The sequence below is a fragment of the Erithacus rubecula genome, assembly GCF_903797595.1.
Source record: "Erithacus rubecula genome assembly, chromosome: 3".
In the NCBI taxonomy this organism is placed as follows: Eukaryota; Metazoa; Chordata; class Aves; order Passeriformes; family Muscicapidae; genus Erithacus; species Erithacus rubecula.
In genome coordinates, this window is record NC_136689.1 from 117471878 (window position 1) to 117491052 (window position 19175).

Sequence of the window (19175 nt, forward strand, 5' to 3'; positions counted from 1 at the left end):
AATTTATAAAACAGCTCCTAAAACATCTGCTTAATGTCCTTTCCTTCAAATATAAAAGACCTCCACATTTCAGGGTTTTTTGCTATGGGTACGAGGGAGAAGTTGAGGAAGAGGTAAAAGGCAGGACAACTATCTTTTCAGTTGCTATGTTACAAAATTTAAATGACTACTACTCTAGAGATTAAATATAGACTTTACATAAACAATCAGAACAATGGAAATAAACCATAACTGAAGCCATATAAAATCCTCATCAGGTCAAGTGACAGCATATTAAGAAAAAACATATATGTTATATAGAAGATAATATACACAGATTTTAACAATCATTTTCCCCCTTAAAAGTCACTGTCAGTAGGATCACAGTCTTACTGTACAGACAAGTGACTGGAATATTTGAAATTACTAATGGGGTAAATTGAGGTTATAGATGCAAAATTTTATCAAGTACACCTTTGCACATGTCTATACTATGACTTAAATTAAAAGCCTTAAGCATTCTCCTACATACTCCACATTCAACCTAAATGGAATATCACTAACAGTATACAAAGAGGGCACTTCTAATCTAGTTAGTCTAACTATATGCTACAGAACAGCTATCTTACAAAGGAGATTAAGTTCAGATGTTTAGAAACTTTAAAAATAAGACAAAGCTAGAAACCCTAAACAGCTACTCAAATGGAACTATAATTATCTTTTAGAGACTATTAGACTAAACTCCAGTATTTGCTATGGTCATTGTATTAAAAGAAAGTTCTACCACACCTAAAGGATAAGGCATAGCCATCTACTAATTGGCATATTTGTTTATTTGTCTCAGTTTGTGAAAATGTTCTTATTTGTGTAAGCAGCAAAACAAACTCCAACTGAATGATTGCTATATGCAAAAACTGAAGGCAATAGCCTCTGCAGTGAACTTTACAGTTCTCAACAGCACACACGCAACATGCTATCTGAAAAAAGTTTCTAACTGAACTACATGTATTAAATACTGAAAAAAGTTTTACATTTTTTATTATAATTTATTTTATTTAACAATCTAAGAAGTTTGCAGCCATCAGAAGTTCCAGTGCAATTTCAGGTGCAATTGGGAATTCAGGAATCTCCGTAGAGCTGTTAGTATAGCGGACCTTGTAGGTGAAATACATGCATACTTTGGATAGGACATGGGATGGGATCTCTCTAAAATTGACCTCATTTGTTTCATTTTCTGCAAACTGACCTGTAGAAAGCAAAAAACAAAACAAAAGAAGACCAAACCAGACGTCAAAATCTCAATTCAGTGCAAAATGAAACAACTTACCATATTAATACAATGCATTTAAATAGACCTGCCTAAGTCTCATCTTCCAGGGTATTAGATTTTTCATTGTAAAGCAGGATGTGCTACATTCAGAGCCTCCAAGAATATTAAGACACCCAGCATTATGAAATGTTTATTTAGGCTTCAGCCTATCAGCATTATTCTGAGCTACACCAGAAATTTAGGTTTACTTCCAATACAGCTGATAGGTACTTTACATGTGTACTAAGCTCTAAAAGGCATTAATCCAAATTTCTAGCTGTCCTGTCCAAGGAAAAGGTTTCTAGATGCTTCATATCTGCATATGCACACGTACATGTGTGTATCAGTAGTCCCTTCTATGACCCAATAGCTTTGAATTCCTCAGTTTCAGGAAAATTTGACAAGAGGGGTTTATGCCTATTATATGACAGAATTTATTCAGAATTCAAACCTCAAAAGACAAGTAAATTTGAAATTCGCTTCCTATAGTTCCTATAACCATGAAACCTGGAAGATACAAAAGTTACAATTCCATGGTTAGTACCACAGGATTTCTATTATTTTTGTCTCTCTTCCCCTCACATCTTTGGACTTTCATTAAACTGAAAGACAATAAGAAAATACTAACATTAACTCAATGTTTATGGAGACCACCAATGTTTAGTTCCCATTGTTTCAGTGGGCATCTCCTTCTAGCTACAAAGCAGAGCTATTTACTAATGTCTACAGATTCGTGTTGAAATATCTGCATGAACTGAAGCCAATCTGGCTTGAATTTTAGTACAGGAACAGTTGGAAGGAAAAGAAGAAATGCTAGCATATTGGCCAAATCACAGCACTGAAACAAAAGACTTACACATCAGTGAAATTATGACCTACTGAACCAGACAGCAACAGTACTTTTCCTTGTGACCCATTTATCTTGTTAATATTTATACAAAATATTCTTGACTGCTGAGTCCTTTAGAGAGCAGTTTCTAGCCCTCTAAGCAGGCTACTTTGTCTTTCCTCCTTCAAACTGAATGAATTTAGTGCAGGTCTTATAATTATTCTTCCTCTTAGATGTCTCGGAGGCTGACATGGACACAAAAACACTAACTATGTATTTTCAAATGCAACCATATAATGACACTGAGAATTTTAATTGCTCAGTTTGCCCAAGGATTACTAAGCAATATATCAAACCAATAGATCTCTCCAATAATCTCCCTCACCAGAATCTTAAAAAGAACATAAGAACCATATTAAGCTTCATGTAGCCTACTACCCAACCACTCAAATGGCTAAAATTAAAGGCACAGGATGTGGGTATAGAAGGGAGAAAGCACTTTTGTTAACTTCTCCCTATTCTCTCCTCCACCCTTTTTGTCTTCAGAACCACACAGCTGCTTACTCATTTGCCCCTGCTGTGGGTGGACAAGGGAAGAGGAAATGAACAGTAAAAGCAAGAAAACTTGTAGGTTGAAAGAAGAGAAATGAAACAAAACAAGCGATGTAATGATAATCACCATCTCTCATGGGCAGACTAATGACGAGCCAGTTCTCAAGCAAGAGATGGCTCACTTCCCTTTTTATACCTCTATTTTTTTACTGTGGAGCAAGTCATATGGAATGTAATATCTCCTTCAGTAGTTCAGGTCATGTGACTGGCTGTGTTCCCTCCCAGCTTCTTGCACGCCCTCCTGTCTGGTTATTGAGTGAGGAAAGGGTGAAGCCTGAACAGTGTGCAAACACCTTTCAGAAACAGCTAAAACAGGTGTTATTGGTTCTGTTTTAGTCACAAATTTAAAGCACAGAACCCTGTGACCTGCTATGAAGAACATTAAATTCATATGGAATACCAGAAGTTCCACCATGGATGTGGCAATAAAGAACTACCAGCTCTAGTTTGTTTTGAACTTGGCAGCTCCCTGTTTCATCATAATACCCTCAAGTTCCCATACCATGGAAAACTAATAGCAATGTAAGACAGTGTAAGATCCCTAACTGCCCAAAAAGCAGAGTACAATTTTAAGTCTGGTACTATGGTGCCCCAACAGAGATGGACTGTTCTGCTGGAAACAGGAACTAGGAATGACGTGGAAAAGTTACCATTTTTTTTGAACTTTTACTTTATGATAAAAATTCAAACTGTCCAAAAGTGAAAACAAAGAAGGTAAAGGTACTAAGTCTTCTGTACCTACCTGGTCCACTCAACATAGCTTTTATTGTTCCTGATGTTAATGCATGCTCTCTTTTTACAATGAACTCATGGCCATCAGAGGATATTAACTTCACATACATAGCATCTGGGCCCTCACACCCACCGTATGTTTTCTCTTCTCCATCTGTATCAGAAAAGAGATAATGATTTCAGAACACAATATACTGATTCACATTACTAAAAATGCAAGTTGAAGTCTTTCCTATGACTACATTTGCAGACTGAAGAACCCAATACAATCAGAAATGAGACATTTTGCATATTTGAAGATAGATTTCTGATTACTTCAGAAAAGTAGCTTTAAAGTAAGTAGTTTTGCAAAACTTGGATTTTTTTATCAATGTCCCTCCATCATCTAATTATGATATGATTTTTAAAATCTACATAGGAATGAAGTTTTCCTTTAGACATTCTCAAGTAAATTGAATATGCTACTATTTCCTTCCATTACATCTACAGTCATATTTATCATACTAATACTTGCTTAAAGTTAACTAAACACATATCTGATACTGAAAAATGCACACAGTGAGGAAAAAATGTTTTCTGAAGCACTGGTAAGAACAAAAGCAGTCAATATTCCTGCACTGAAGAAATGACATGAAATAAGATTCATCCTCCCAGAGAAGGATGCCCAACCAGACCCAGAACCATATTGCATCAGTACATACCTCTATTGTGGCTTTTGGCAGAAAGCATGCAAAGTGCCAAAGCACTAAACCCAGGGAGATTCCAAAATTTTCCCCACAGCAGTTTGACTGTGATTTTTCTGTTTCCCTTCTCATTCCTGTTTCACTGAATACCTGCTCTCTACTTTGTTTCTCCTGAAGGCTTTATCCCCCTTACCTTTTTGTGCCTTCTTTTATTGTATCCTGACAGCACTACTTTTAAAAACTGAATTACTGTAGTTGGTATAGCAAATAAAACATTCCCCCAATCAAGTTGCTTTGTGAATTTGAATTAAAATTGAATCATTATGTACTTATTGCCAATTTTCATAAAGTACTGCCAGTGCCAAACATGCTATAATACAGTCACAGAAAGTATAGACAAAACCTGAATCCTGGTTTCATTAACCAGTCATTTGTTGAGGCAGAAGCAACAGTTTCAGAAATGGATTCATATCACACACAACGTCATTTACCAGAAATCAGTCAGTATTATGATCCCTGAGCCAGAATTCAACAGGCTGACTTTAGTTAACCAACAACCAAAGAACTATTTTTAAAAGTACACAGTACATATAAAAGTTTAATGCTATAAAAGCCTAAAGGCATCCCTATTTTAGAATATATATTTTCAGGACTATGCATGTTAAGCAAGTGAAATTTTTTGTTTGAATAGATGCACCCTGAACAAGTCTTCCAATAAATGAAGAGTCAGTTGAGAAAATTCTCTCACAAAAACATTTGTAGGAAGTTTGAGGCTACAAGAAAAAGTGACAAGATCAACATTTAAAGTCTCGGAATCCACCTGCTCTACCAATGTAAGAGAGAAAATGCCTGAAATCATATAAAAACAAGAAGCACTCTAAGATTGTGAACTTACCCATTCTCTTCTTATTAAAAAAAAAGGTTTCTTTTTCCAACTGCAGATTTTGCAATAGGAGCGTCTGAAAAAAAGGGGCAATAATTTGAGTCAGCAATTTTTAAATTCCCCTTTACTTATTAGTCTTTATGTTACCATAAACACTCTTCCAAAAAGAGTATGATGATAAACAACATGCAGTGTTGATGAGCAGTGTGTTTCGAAAACAGGAAACCTATGAAGCTGATCCATGGGAAATGCAAACCCTCGACCTTAGCACGCCCAGTGCTGTCTGGAGGGCGACCTGCTTGCTGGAAAGCAGCTTTGCACAAATAGACCTGGTGGACGAGTTGAACAGGAGCCAGCAGCGTGCTCTTGCAGCAAAGATGGCCAACAGCTCCATGGACTTTATTCAAGAGCACTGCCAGAAGGCTGAGGCAGGTGATCCTGCCCCTCCACTCAACACTGCTGGGACACTTATGGAGTGCTGGGTTCAGTAGGACAGACTGAAGTGAGTCCTGCAAAGGGTGACAATGCACTTGTCATACAAGGACTGGCTGAGAGAACTGGGGTTGTTTAGGCCAGAGAAGGCGCAGGGATCAGTCTAATCAGTATGCACTAAATACCTGGCCTTCAATCTCTCCTTCACAGAAGACTGACAGCTCCCAATATCACCACCAATATCACCTATATAATCTACTTCAGACCTTCTACTTATACCTATAACATAGGTATAGTTAACCAGGAGCCTTTATAGATTCTATACTGATATCCAGCTTGCTGCGTGTGTATTTCTCCATGGAAAAGAAATTAAAGAGGTAGAGAAATGGAAGCACTTATTTGCAAAACAAATCTGGTATGTTCAGATACAACTTTCATTTCTTCACCACAAATTGCATCTTTGCTGTCTGAAAGAAGAGAAATTCTACCCACCCACCTGCTTTCCTAAAATTCCTTTCATATCAACAGCCACTCCAAACATAACACAGTACAAATCAATGATACTGCTGTGTGCCCACAGATTCAGGAAAATAGCCCCAGTGATTCTAGGTGGTCTCTTAGCTGATATTCAGCATTGAGGGCAATAAAGAGATCAGAAGAGAGACCACACTCCCCATTTGCTCCCTCCTCCGTTTCTGATAAAAGTTTAGCAGAAAATGTAAGGAAGCTGAGGAAGCTGCACGATTTGGAAGTACTACAGGCACCTCTTTGCTATTGCTGATCACTTCTCTTCTGCACAGCACTTTGATGTTGGTTTATTCCATCTGTCTTTAGTTTTTAGTTGTCTGAAGAGAAATGAGCAAAAATAATCCTCCACTTACATTGCTGCTTCCTTTGAAAATATCCTGACTGTACAGAACTTTCTTTAAAAAATATTTTCCTTACCACTGGTATAAGGAACATCATAACCTGTACTCTTGCAGGTGTAAAGTTCCTGAACATAAGGCAGATAGAAGAATGTTCTTTGAGAGTTATCTGTGTATGTTATAATAGAGATTCCCTAACATGGAGTGTTAAGTGCCATCATCATGTTCAGTAATTCCAGGAACTCATCTAAGGAAACTACATTTGGGTACTGGGACAGTTAGGGGCCAAAACTGATGGGATCTTTCACCCTCTTTCAACAGTTTGTGTAAATGGAAATCAGTCATCTTACTGGAGAGTATCTGTTGCTCAGGACTGAAGAAATACCTCACATTATTACTTCTAACTTTGCAGAAGAGGATAATTTACACTACCTCTTTCTCTAGCCACAAAACCATTTGCTACATTCCAAAAGAGTAGTGAAACCAACTATGATTTATAAATAATAATACTTGGAAAAAAAAAAGAAAAAGAAAAACAACACAGAAATGATACCACTCTTTGGAAGTGTTGGGGTTGATAAAATGTGCCTTGATCTACAACACAAATAATAACACTAAACACAGGAATAAAGGCTACTTAGTGGGAATGCAGATATATTAAGACCTTATAAGGTAAAAACATAACTTGAGGAAGCTAATACATTGAAAGATTGAAAACAGAGAAGTGAAAAAGTCTACACAAAAAAATTAGATGTCACAAAAATACACAAAGAACATTTTAATAAATCAAATGTGCTATCATATGATTAGAGAGGAAAAAAATATAATAATTAACAAAGACCACAAGAACACAGTATGGTGTTTCAAACACAGAACAACTGAACTAGAAAAGAACTACTAGTTCCTCCAAAAAAAATGTTGATTTTTTTTAAACAATGCTGCCAGAAAAAAATAGGCAGATTTGGATGAGACAGAAGTGGAAAGCATTGCAACAAAAGTGGGACAAAACATAACACAGACAAGTGACCAATCTTGAAAAACAGTATACTAGAAGCCACATAAAATTAAGTCATGAAATCAAGACTCCTGCATGAAGGAACCAATACAATCTTCTTTCATGTAACCAGGGCTTGTTATTTGTGGCAATGGTCATTCTGTGGTGAAATATAAACTGATAGCAACACTGTGGGAGCAAAAGAAAAAAAGAAGGTGAGGGACAAAGAGCCAAATGCACACTGAGAATTATTTTCGATAAAGATGAGGAATATGAGCAATGTTGCACAGGAGCAAGAGCTTGTCTGGAATACCACACACTATTCTGAATTCCTTTTTTCAAGAAAATGGAGTTTGAAATACAAGAACTACAGAGAGAACCTACTGATGTAACAAAAAGTCTGTTTATAAAAGAAAACAATCTTCTTTATTCAGTCTAGCAAAACTGAAATGAAGATAAATATAAAAATTAATTAAAAGGAGAAACATCAGTGAAAAAACTATGCCAACATAATACCTCAGTTTAAGTTCAACTAATGAACATAAACAACAACAACAACAAAAAAATCAAATTTATAGTGCTATTCCAGAATCCAAGTTTCGTTCTGGATATGGAAAACCCCAAACATTCTATTGCCAAAAGTAAAAGATGCAGAAAAGCCAACCTGCTTCTAAGAAAAACATGTAATATGTTCCAATATATGATGCATTTGGCATGTTAGCAAGAAATACACTGGGTTTCAGTTTCCATTTGATGCAATGACGCATCATTAAAAAAAAAAAAAAAAATCATGAATACCACTAGCAGTATAGGTTTATTCCTCACAATATAGCCAACAGCAGAGAGCCCAGAAAACCCAGAGAGCCAATGAGGAAAAAAGAAAAACAAGAAACTCAGGAACCCCAAAAAAACCTAAAAAACCCCTAAAATAAACCTAAAAAAAAAACAAAAAAAAAAAGAAAAGTTCCTCTTCTGCATCAAGACACTTTCAGTCTGTCATGACACTGAAGATGGGAACATTTTCAAAGCCAGAATAAATGCACACAAAGTAAATCAAAAGAATATTGAAACACCTCCCACAAATTCTCATTTGTGCATACAGGGAGCAAAAAAAGGAACGTTTTCTGCACCTTTTTCTTAATTGACACTGGCCTGGCCTTAGGTTTTAAATAACAGGTCAAGGAGAGTCAAGCAACTTATATGTTGTCTTCCAAAAAATTATTTTCTCTCAGTCTATTTCCAGTATATAGTGATATGTTTATTACAAAACATACCACTATATTTTCCTTCTGTGTAATGAGAGCAGCATAAAAGACAAGACAACAGGAAGAAAGACACAGACTTCTGAACATGCCTAGTAACTACTTATATTTCAATTACTTTTCCACATTTTATAGTTGCCCTGTTTGACTTCACCAAGACTACACCAATGCAGCAGTCAGGATAAGAACAATCCAAGTTTTGTTAATGTGTACTTTTTATATACTTTTGACTTGACTATTTCAGACTCCTGCAAAGAACCACTAATTTATGTTGAAGTGCATTCACAATTCCATTCATCCTTCAAGAAGCTTATGTGGCATTACCATAAGGTAGCTCAGCTCCCTGACTTAAATCTCAAAAAAGCACATATATTAGGTATTACAGTTCTCCTGCTTTGCCTCCTTAAACAAACAAACAAAACCCGCTGCATTTCTTAAGAAAAAGTTTACACAAAAGGGATATGCCACTTTTTAATCAGAGGGAGAGTACAATACAACTAAACCCAGCTATTCAGCACAGAAACTTTCCAACCAGTCTAAAAAGGACTTCCTGCTGCAGAAAACAGAATTATCGTTAGATATTCGAGAGCTGAAAATTGCCACAAGCTGCCAAAATATATATTTACACCTACAAGATACAATATTGCAAAATATCACAAACCTCTGAACCACAGCAATTAAAGTCCCACAAGGCTCGTTCCCCTACTTCAACGTCTTCTCACACCTCTAAGAAGAAACAGGGAGTTCAGTCTGATCTCCTTCCTGCTTCTCTTGACCATCAAATGCAAGAACAAAACAGAAGTGTGCTTGCAGATACACATCCAATCCACCCCCAGCTCACTCCCAATGCTGCATGCTCATCTCCCAAGTTTGCCAGAATTTCCAGAATATCATTTCTTTGTATGCCAATGAGTGGAATTGACTTGAAGGACATACACTAATGTAGCTGAACACTGGACCACTGCACATTCCACACAAACAACTTTTGTAGGGTTCAGCTGCTGACATTTGTATCCTACACTGTCAATTTCTGGAAAAGATGTGGCAAATTGGCCTTCATCAATTTCCATGTTTGTTTAAAAGCCAAATGTGACATTTTTTGGTGTCATTTATATGTCAGTAAGAGCTCATCAATTACTAAATGCTGCTGTGTGTTACAACCATAGCCTCCTGCTGTTCAATCCTAAATTCTATCTTATCCTGTGTAATAACTTGTTTAAAACCACCATTCTTCAGTTTAGTATTCATTGCTCAGCACGCATAAAAAAAATAATTCAGGAAATAATAATTAAGAGATCAAAGTGTATTTTCAAAGAACATGAGGTGAAACAGTACAGCATGATTTCCAGATCAGCTGATTTACCACTCCAATACTCTCAGGCCCTAAAATCCAAATTCTCTGGGGCACACTGAAATGTTACAGGAAGGCATACTACAAGTGAATGCTAGTTGAGATAATCCAGAAATGAGGTACAATAAAATGTACAGAGTACCAAAGATCAAACGTAGAGAGTACTGCCACTTCCTGTCTAAGGAAACTTTCCTTTTCAGTAATTCCCCAGGAGCTTCAAGGAAAAAAACCCTCAAAAACACGGGCATGGGAATGTTACTGTTTTCTTCCAAAGAGTACTTCTGAGCTGTACTGTACAGCCCCTGCCATTGGGGAAAAGAGGCTGATGGCATACTGCAAAATTTTACAAGGCATGGATTTCTGCCCTTTTGTTACAGGCATTCACCAAAAACTGCTGTTATGCAAACTACCCCACATTGAAGCTAACTAAACCCTGAGCCTTTCTAGGTGCTAAGAGACTAGTCAAAATACATCAAAATACCTTAAAATAATCTGACCAACCCCATACTTTCATGACATAACTTAAGGATTTATTGTAAGGTACATAAGAATTGTAAAAACACAGTAAAAGCCCCTGATACTAAGTATCCTTCATACTAATTTGTCTCTCTACAACGATATTAAAACAATTAACAATATTAAAATTCTTCACATTAAGACTATGTGAAACTATCTAAATCTATTCATCACCCGGTACAGAAAAAAAAAAAGAAAATAAAATTTCAAATTACTTTTCTCTGTCACAATAAGCAAAAAAAAAATTAAAAATGCTGAAGTGCTAAAAGTTTCTAAAAAATATATTAAAGATCCCAGTGGAAACGCTAGCAAAAATTTTACAGATGTAAGCATATTATTGATATAACTTAAGCTCATTAAGTTATAAAAGGCTGATCTCAAGGTCTAAGGTGTGTGACACCTGTGCAAAGATGTGGCCAATGCACTACAGGAAAACTAATAAACACTCCCCTTCTAAGTAACTCTTCAGTTAATTGAACATTATTTCTCCCCCAACAATTATTTTGATCCAAAAGGAAAAAACTGGGAATACGTAGAGGATTACTCAGAACTAAGTGTGCAAAGTGGTTCTTACCATAAAGATCTATCACGTGCCTGTTTATCTGTGTTTTTCTGATTTGCTTCCAAAAGCCATGAAAGCCAAGGAAGCAAGTGGCCTGTGACTATCTAGGTCTCCTCAGAACGCAAAGCTTAACTTAAACCTAATCCACGGTATCAAACACATGTAGAAATATTTAATAAAAGTTAACAGGTGGAAGACCAAATTGGCTTCAAAAGCAAATTGCCATCTTTTCCTACACAAATGTAAAGCCCTCGGTAACTTACCAATGCTCAGATTACCTCCTGCTAAAGCAGAACCTCCCTCTGAGGAAGACAGGGCACTCAAAATCTCATTGCTGTTGCTTACGTGCGGGTAGGGCTATCACCCTTTGCTTTGCTTTACTTACATCCGCCGACCATTACCGCCAAATCACATTAACCAGCACTTCTCACCTTGACAAAACAACCCCTGGGGGCGCATCCTAAATTCTTTCGGCCTTAACTTTCCCCTTTTCTCTACGGCCGGGTGTAGGAAAAAGGTGAACGTCACTTAGGGCAGGAGTTTGGGAGCGATGCTCAAAGCCAGCATTGCTCCAGAGAGCCCCTTTTCCGGCGGCGCCGGCATTCCAAAGAGAGCGTTCTGGGAGAGAAACGCGCCTTTCGCCACCCCCTCGGTGGGAGAACCCCGCTCCTGGCACCCGCCCCGCGCACCCCGCCGGCCCCGGCGCCGCTCCGGCCCTTCCGCCCGAGCCCGTTCGCCCCCCCGCCCTGCGCGGGGCGAGGCCCGCTGCCCTTCGCGGGGCCGGCTGCGGGGGCTCCCCGCGCGCCCGGGCGCCCCGCCCCCAGGCTGTCCCTGGCGGCCCCGGCGGGTTCTCGCCCCCGCGGCCGCCCCTCACCCGTGGGTGTCGCTCCCTCCGCCCCGCTCGCAGGGCCGCGCTGTCGGCCCAGCTGCCTCCGAGCGCTTCCGCTCGGGTCACGGGCCGCTTCCGGCCCCACCGCGCCCAGCCCGTGCGGCGCCCGCGCTCCCGGCATGCTGCGCGCCCGGAGCGGTGCATGCTGGGCCGCGTAGTTCCCGCGGCATCCGCCATGTCAGGGTGCAGGGTGTCAGCCGCTGAACATGAGCGAGCGCGTGCCCCGCTGGCCAGGAATGGCAGTGGCATCGTGGCTTTGTGCCGAACAGTGTGGGCAGCAGAAACAGGGCAGTGATGCGCTCAGCACTGATGAGCCCGCGCCTCGAGTCCTGTGTTCAGTTCCGGGCCTCTCAATTAATGCACGACATCGAGGTGCTGGAGACTGTCCGGAGGGTAACGAAACTGAGTAAAGGTTCTGACCCACGAGTTTTATGAGGAACACCGAGAGAGCTGGGATGGTTTAGCCTGGAGAAGAGAAGGCTCAGTGAAAACCTGATTGCTCTCTACAACTATCTAAAAGGAGATTGATAGTTGGGGTCGGCCTCTTCTCCCAGGCGAGGCAATGGCCTCAAGCTGTGCCAGAGGAGGTTCAGGTTGGACATGAGGAGGAATTTCCTCACGAAAGGAGTGCTAGACATTGGAATGGACTGCCCAAAAATGTGGTGGAGTCACCACCTGGGGGGTGTTTGAGGGATGATGCGATGTGGCAGTTAATGCCATGGTCTGGAGACACAGGCTGGACTCGGTGCCTCGAGGTGTTTCCATTCCCAGGGATTCCGCACTCTGCGGCTGAGCGCTGCCCGGGAGCTGCCGACGGGGGCGCCGCGGAGCCGCCCGGACCTTCCCGCGGGCGGAACCAAAGCGCGGCGCGGCGCGGAGCGGCGGGCTGTCGGTGCGGCACCGCCCGCCGTGTCCCCGCTGCGGCCGCGGCCCCGGCCCCGCCATGCTGCCGCTGCTGCTGCTGCGGGCCGCCGCCGCCCCCGCCCCCGCCGCCGCCTGCCGCCGCGCCTCCGCCTCCGCATGGCTGCGGGGCTCCGCGCACCCCGCCGGCCGCCACCGGGCCGCTCTGGCCGCCGCCGCCGCGAGGCCACAACAGGTTCTGTGTAGGGGCTGTAGGGACTGTGGTGGGAGCGGGGCGAGCGTTCCCCCTCCCGGGGACAGGGCGGCGGCCCTGCCGTTCGCGGTTTTGCCCTTAGGGGATTCAGAGGAGGGAAGCGAGGTGCTCCTCGGGCCGTACCTCCTCTGTCACGCTCAGGTGAGACCCACCTGGAGTGCTTTGTCCAGCTCTGGGGCCCCCATCGGCCTGCTGGAGCGAGTCCAGAGGAGGCCACCAAAACGACTGGAGGCGTATAGCACCTCTCCCGCGGTGAAAGATTGGGGGAATTGGGTTTGATCAGCCTGGAGAAAGCAGGCTTCGAGATGACCTAATTTGTGGCCTTGCAGAACCTGAAGGGAGCCTATAAGAAAGTCGTGTAAGGAAAATGGACTTTTTACAAGGGCATGATATTCCAGGACAGTAGGGAATGGATTTAAACTGGGAGTAGATTTAGCTGATCTAAAGGAAGCTATTTAGTTAATCTAAGGTATTAGGAAAAACAATTCTTTTCTCTTAGGATGGTTAGACTCTGGAATAGGTTGCCCAAAAAAGCTGTGAATGCCCCAGCCCTCAGGGTGTTTAAGGTTGGCCTGGATGGACCTTGGAGCAAGCTGGTATAACAGGACTGTTGGAACTGGATGATCTTTAAGGCCCAGTTCAACCCAGACCATTCTATATTTTATGATCAGAGATGTGATGAGCATAGGTATCATAAAGGTCTCCCTGCAAAACTGTGTGTAAATCAATTGCTACCTCAATTATCAGTAATGGGGTAGCAGATATTTAATGCTAATTTGGGATATTTACATGGAAAGTTATTAACACGGGCAGCATATTAGTTGGAGTTTTTGGCATGCTTTGGGGTGTAACCTAACTTCAATCTCTAGTTTAAAACATTGGGGGTGGGTTCAGGGCAAGGACAAACATTGTGTGAGTATATACACGTGCATATATGTGTGTATATGGATGGATCAGGTGTAGTACTCATGTTCCTTAGCCCTGTACTGGTTTCATCTTTCAGGTTACATCTTTTCAAGGAGTGGCTGTTCGCAGTCTCAGCACATCCTCCCTTCATGATCACCCAGAACATGGAAGATTAGTTTATAAAGGAAATATGGCAAAAGCTGTGTTGGGTATGTGTCTTGAAGTAGCTTATATTGCCTTTTTTTGTTGTTATAGTTTTAACAGCATTTAGTAACTTTAAAATGGAACATTAAAAGTGAGTGTTCTCCTTTCCAACTTTGCCAAAATCTGGATCATATGTACATCAAAACAAGCAAACAAAAAAGGGTGCTAGTGATGGTGTTTGGTTTCTACTTCTCTGCTCGGGTGTGCAGGGAGCTCTGTTCATCTCTGTAACCCCTCAGCCTTCTTTGGCTTCCTTTGCAGCCCTTGGGGTGACTTACCCAACTCTGTAAGCAACAAAAATGAGCTGTAACTGCTGTTTACATTCTGTGTGCTTGGAAGTGTTCCTGAAATGCTTCCCAGGCAGGCAGATATTATGATGAAGTGCTCCATCTGCAAAGATTCACAAATCTTTCTTTGGCCAGTTAATGTTACAAAGACCTAGTGAAGAGTAAAGCTATTGGATGTTTCCTGATATACAGGAAACATTTTTGAAATGTTCACTAACATACTTATTTGTCACAGCATCTTGGGCTCCTGGTTTTCAGGGTGACTTAAGGGCTGTGGTTAGTCCACAGCACTAGCTACTGTCTTTCAAACCACCTGCAAAATGGGTGGGGAGTACTTGCTAATATTCAGTAACCCAGGGTTTATGCATGGTGGCCAAGCTGGCTTCTTTATAATACACACTGAAAGTCAACATTAGTTGTTGATGAAGAGAGAAGTTCCCTGTCTGCCATCTCTTCAATGAGCACCATTACATGTGTATATGAATGGAGTTAAGTCTTACTAGAAATCAGTTCTGCCTGTGGAGTAAAAACTTCATATGTGTGCATAACAGCTGATACTGACTTCATCACAGAAATAGAGCCAGCTTTGATAAACCCAGGTACAGACAAATTGGAACAGTGGCAACGAGACAGGGTTGAACTTTCAACAGTTTCTCCATGAGCTTAAAACAAAGGGAAAGAGGTTTTCAGTAATGGCATTGTTATGTGCTAGAAAAAATAGGTGTAATTGTAGAGAAAATTTTGCTCAGAAGTGTTAACCTTCATTTTCTTTCTTTTATGTAGGTGTGAAGTTTTTCTCATATTCCACCAGCGTATTCAATCTGTTCATGATGCCCTACATCATGCTCAAAAGTGGTATTGGAATGGAAAGTTTGCTTTTCCAAGCTGCCTTTTATGGGTTGATTGGGATTTTCACATTTGTAACTCCAATTACTTTGCATATCCTAACAAAAGGTTACGTGATCCGGCTTTATTATAAAGATGAAGTGGACACCTATACAGCCATCACCTACAATGCCATCTTGGCAGAAAAAGTGACTGTTTTCCATCAGAAAGATGTAAAGATTCCAGACATCACCAAGATGTTTACAACATTTTATGCTAAAACAAAATCAATGCTGGTTAATCCTACGCTTTTCCCAAACCCTCAGGATTATAACCATCTCATGGGCTATGACAAATCCTCATTTTTTAGATTGGAGGATTTAGAAGAGGTAAAGGAGGCTGATGAAAGGAAATAATTTGAAGATAATGTCAGTATCATTTTCCATAATGCAGTACTATATATGTGAAAGAATGTAAAAATCTATTACACTTGCTTAAGTATCAGGCAGCTGGAGTTTTCATTATGCATTTTGGAATGTATAAAAAGAGACTTTCAAAAATATATTAAAAACTATGTAAGGATTTCTTTAGAGTTAATAACATAAAATACAGTAAAAAAACTAGTTGCTTAGCCCTGTCTTTTGCTTGTTTATTCTTGGTTTGATTTTTGTTGTTAGCTCTCCAGAAAAACTGCAAAATACATGAGCTGTCTCACCATCTCTGTGTCAAAGGAAGCCATTCATGATAGACAAATCATCAACACTCATTACCTATCAAGTTTGTAGTTAAGATGTTAAACCTTAAATATTTCTTGTACTCAATCTAAAAATAGTGGGCTTTTTGTCACCGCTGGTGATGGTGTCAAGGGAGTGAGTGTGGCTTTCCCTTTGTGTCACCATCCATAGCCAGGAGGAGTCTCTGGAAAGCAGACAAGTGTTCTTATGAATTCCTGCTACAGCCTTCTCCCCAAAGACAAGAACATGGGGAGAATGACATCTGTATAGAGCAGTAAGTTCTAGCTATTCAGAGCTACTCTCAGGTTTCTTGCACTCAAGTCCTACTCTGAGTAACCCTGTCCCCAAAGGCTAACAAGAAGAGGCCTGTCTTCTTGGGCACAGGAAAGCACCGTGGCATAAGATTTGCTCTGTGAGCATTCCACTGATGAGAGGTGCTGTGTTTGAATTGACAAAACTAGCAGCTAGTGGTAAAAATGCATTCTGTCAGCATTTATGTAAGGTGAGGAAACAATTGTGCCTTTAAAGAATACACCTTTTGATTTTCAGCACTGCAAAGAAAGCCACCTTTCACTAAACTACAAAGGGGATCTGGTCTTTTTGTGGTACTAGACAGGTTCTTCTCCCTTTAGTGTGTAGAGGTTGGATTTAAATTTTTTTAGCCCAAGGCACATGAACTGACAGATACTTGTTTTCAAAGAATGTAGGGCCTAAATATTTTGAGACATAAAAATTACTGAATTGAAAATACTCAAAATTAATCCCTATGTGTTAGCAGTGCCCTTTGTTGTAAGAAAATCTGAGGGCTTGCTACTAGTCATCCTGATCCTGCAAATAAAGAATTACAGCTAGTTTTCAAGCTGTTTTCTAAGTTGTAGCTAAAAGACTTTATATAGAAGTCTAAATGTCTTCCAATACTATTATTTCAATTTTCTTTTGTAGACTGACAGCACAGATGATATTTAACCAGGGTTTTGAATGTTGCTTTTCTGGCTGCCCTCAATGTACCCAATATTTTTGTGGCGGTTTTCTTGTGTTGGCACAACTATAATTTGAAAAACCTCATAGAGTCTCATTAAGCCAGTATCATTCCATAAGTTGCAATAAAATATATAAATATTTTTTTCATAAAATTATATTCAACATGTGAGGTTCGAATTATATTGAACAAGTAATTCTCATCCCCTGGTGGTACTACTTGTCCTCATTGAAATGATGTTTTACACCTAGTCAAAAGTAATCTTTCCACATCTTTTGCATTCACTAACTTCTTTTGGTGCTTGCATTGAACGATGAAGTTGACTTGATCTTTCAAGGACAAATACAGGGAGAACAGGAACTAGGGTTTGCTGGAGAAGATAAAGGAAAGACCCCAAAATTATATTTATATGCTCCATTAGCAATATCAAAATCTTCTGACTCAAAAATGTTTTCATTTCTAAATTTGAGATTTGGCCAATTCAGAATTAAGCAGCAAGTGAAGGGTATCTCCATGCCAGTGGCTAAGTTTGTATCTATGAAAGGTATATATTACCTCTTCATCTCGTGTTCTGGTAGTGAAAAGCAAGTGAAGCTAGTGGGTGGCTTTCTGACACACAGATGATTAAAAATAATTATTAAAGATTCTAGAATTCTACCAGAAGATAGGTGATGATTCTGGCTGGGATGCAGTCTCAGAAAAAATACCTAAAGCTTCAATGTGCAACTTGAAAATAATAGGATAGTACTTTTATATTAGGAAAAGAGAAGACGAGACTTACTGAAGATACTTAATATTCTACCTGCTGCTGCTTTGTTTGCTGCTACACTTAGATTGTGTACTTGGAATTGTAGGACTACTTAGGTTGGAAAAGACCCAAGATCATCAATTCCAGCCATTAACCCAGCACTGCGAAGTCCACCACTAAACCATGTCCTTAAGTGTCACATTTATATATCTTTTAAATATTTTCTGGCATGGTGACTCAACTACTTCCCCAGGGAAGCCTGTGCCAATGCTTGACAGCCCTTTCAATGAAGAAGGCTTTCCTAATATACAGGCTAAACATCCCCTGGTGCAACTTGAGGCTGTTTCCTCTTGTTCTATTGCTTGTTACTAGGAGAAGAGACAGGCCCCACCTTGCTACAACCTGCTTTCAGGTTGTAGAGAATGATAAGATCACCCCTGAGCCACCCGTTCTCCAGATTGAGCAACCCCAGTTCCCTGAGCTGTTCCATGGAACAATTGTGCTCCAGACCCTTCACCAGCTTCACTGCTCTTTGCTGGACACACTCAACACCTCAATGTCCTTTGTGTAGTGAGGGTCCCAAAAATGAACACAGGATCTGAGTACACTTGCACGTACGTGACTAGTTTAAATCTCTGGAATTGTTGAGAGCAGTTATTCCCATTAGAATCAAAATAAAGGATAGGAATTGTACTGCAGGAAGACTTCAAGATGTGTTTTCTTCTTTGCTCTGGGTTCTGAGCAGTCTCTTCATTAAGATATTTCATAGTGCTTTGCGTGCATTTCCAGGTGGGAAGCTCTGAAATGCTTGGTGTCCTTCTATGGTAGAAAATATGCATAAATCAGAACAGGCCCTCTTGCTGCTAACAAATCCTGCAAAATAATCAGCTGTGCTGTGAGTGTATTTGTTTGCAATAAACAAACTACTGCCAGGTAATTCCCAAAGTCTGTTAGCTCCATGACTGTTTAACAACTATATTAATTATATAAACTATAATTTTCTTCTAGTGTATTTTTCTTCAGCTTCATACACTTGGTGAAAACCAGTACTAAGTGCAGAAACATTACTGCCTGGTAACATTTTCATCCCTGGAAGTTGTTGATGTTTTTTTGGGCGTAGGTAACTTGTACACAGTATGGAAGAAACAATTTATGAGATCTAGAGAATGTGATTGAAATGCTGGTTTAGGAGGCCAGTTTTCTGAAATAAGTGATTTACAAACTGTCTTATTTTCAAGACAATGCATACAGTGAAGACTGATAGCTCCAACAGCCTTTTCAGGACCAACCAATCACTTGTCCATAGCAGCTGGACACATTTTACCCTGGTCTCAGTTTTACTCAGTCAAGAGCAGGGGTTTATCAATGTGTATCAGCAATAGCATGGCCAGCAGGACCAGGGCAGTGATTGCCCCTTTACTTGGCACTGGTAAGGCCATACTTCATGTACTGCATTCAGTTCTGGGCCTCTTAATTCAG

The 19175-nt window shown here is 40.3% G+C and overlaps 2 protein-coding genes across 2 annotated transcripts; one reads left to right on the top strand and one right to left on the bottom strand.

Annotated features, from left to right (window-relative positions):
* Positions 1–153: 153 nt before the first annotated feature.
* ELOC (elongin C) lies at positions 154–12031 on the bottom strand. Its single transcript, XM_079299533.1, has 4 exons — positions 11885–12031; positions 5040–5103; positions 3472–3615; positions 154–1225 (listed from the first exon to the last, which is right to left on the bottom strand). Exons 2-4 carry the CDS (start codon positions 5041–5043, stop codon positions 1035–1037), a joined length of 339 nt encoding a protein of 112 aa, XP_079155659.1. The 5' UTR covers positions 5044–5103; positions 11885–12031; the 3' UTR covers positions 154–1034.
* A 74-nt stretch (positions 12032–12105) lies between these two features.
* Positions 12106–16133, top strand: TMEM70 (transmembrane protein 70; the record flags this gene model as incomplete). Its single annotated transcript, XM_079301896.1, has 4 exons — positions 12106–12292; positions 12694–12995; positions 14017–14128; positions 15194–16133. The coding sequence occupies 4 exons, from the start codon at positions 12106–12108 to the stop codon at positions 15649–15651; spliced, it is 1059 nt and encodes a 352-aa protein (XP_079158022.1). The 3' UTR covers positions 15652–16133.
* Positions 16134–19175: the final 3042 nt, after the last annotated feature.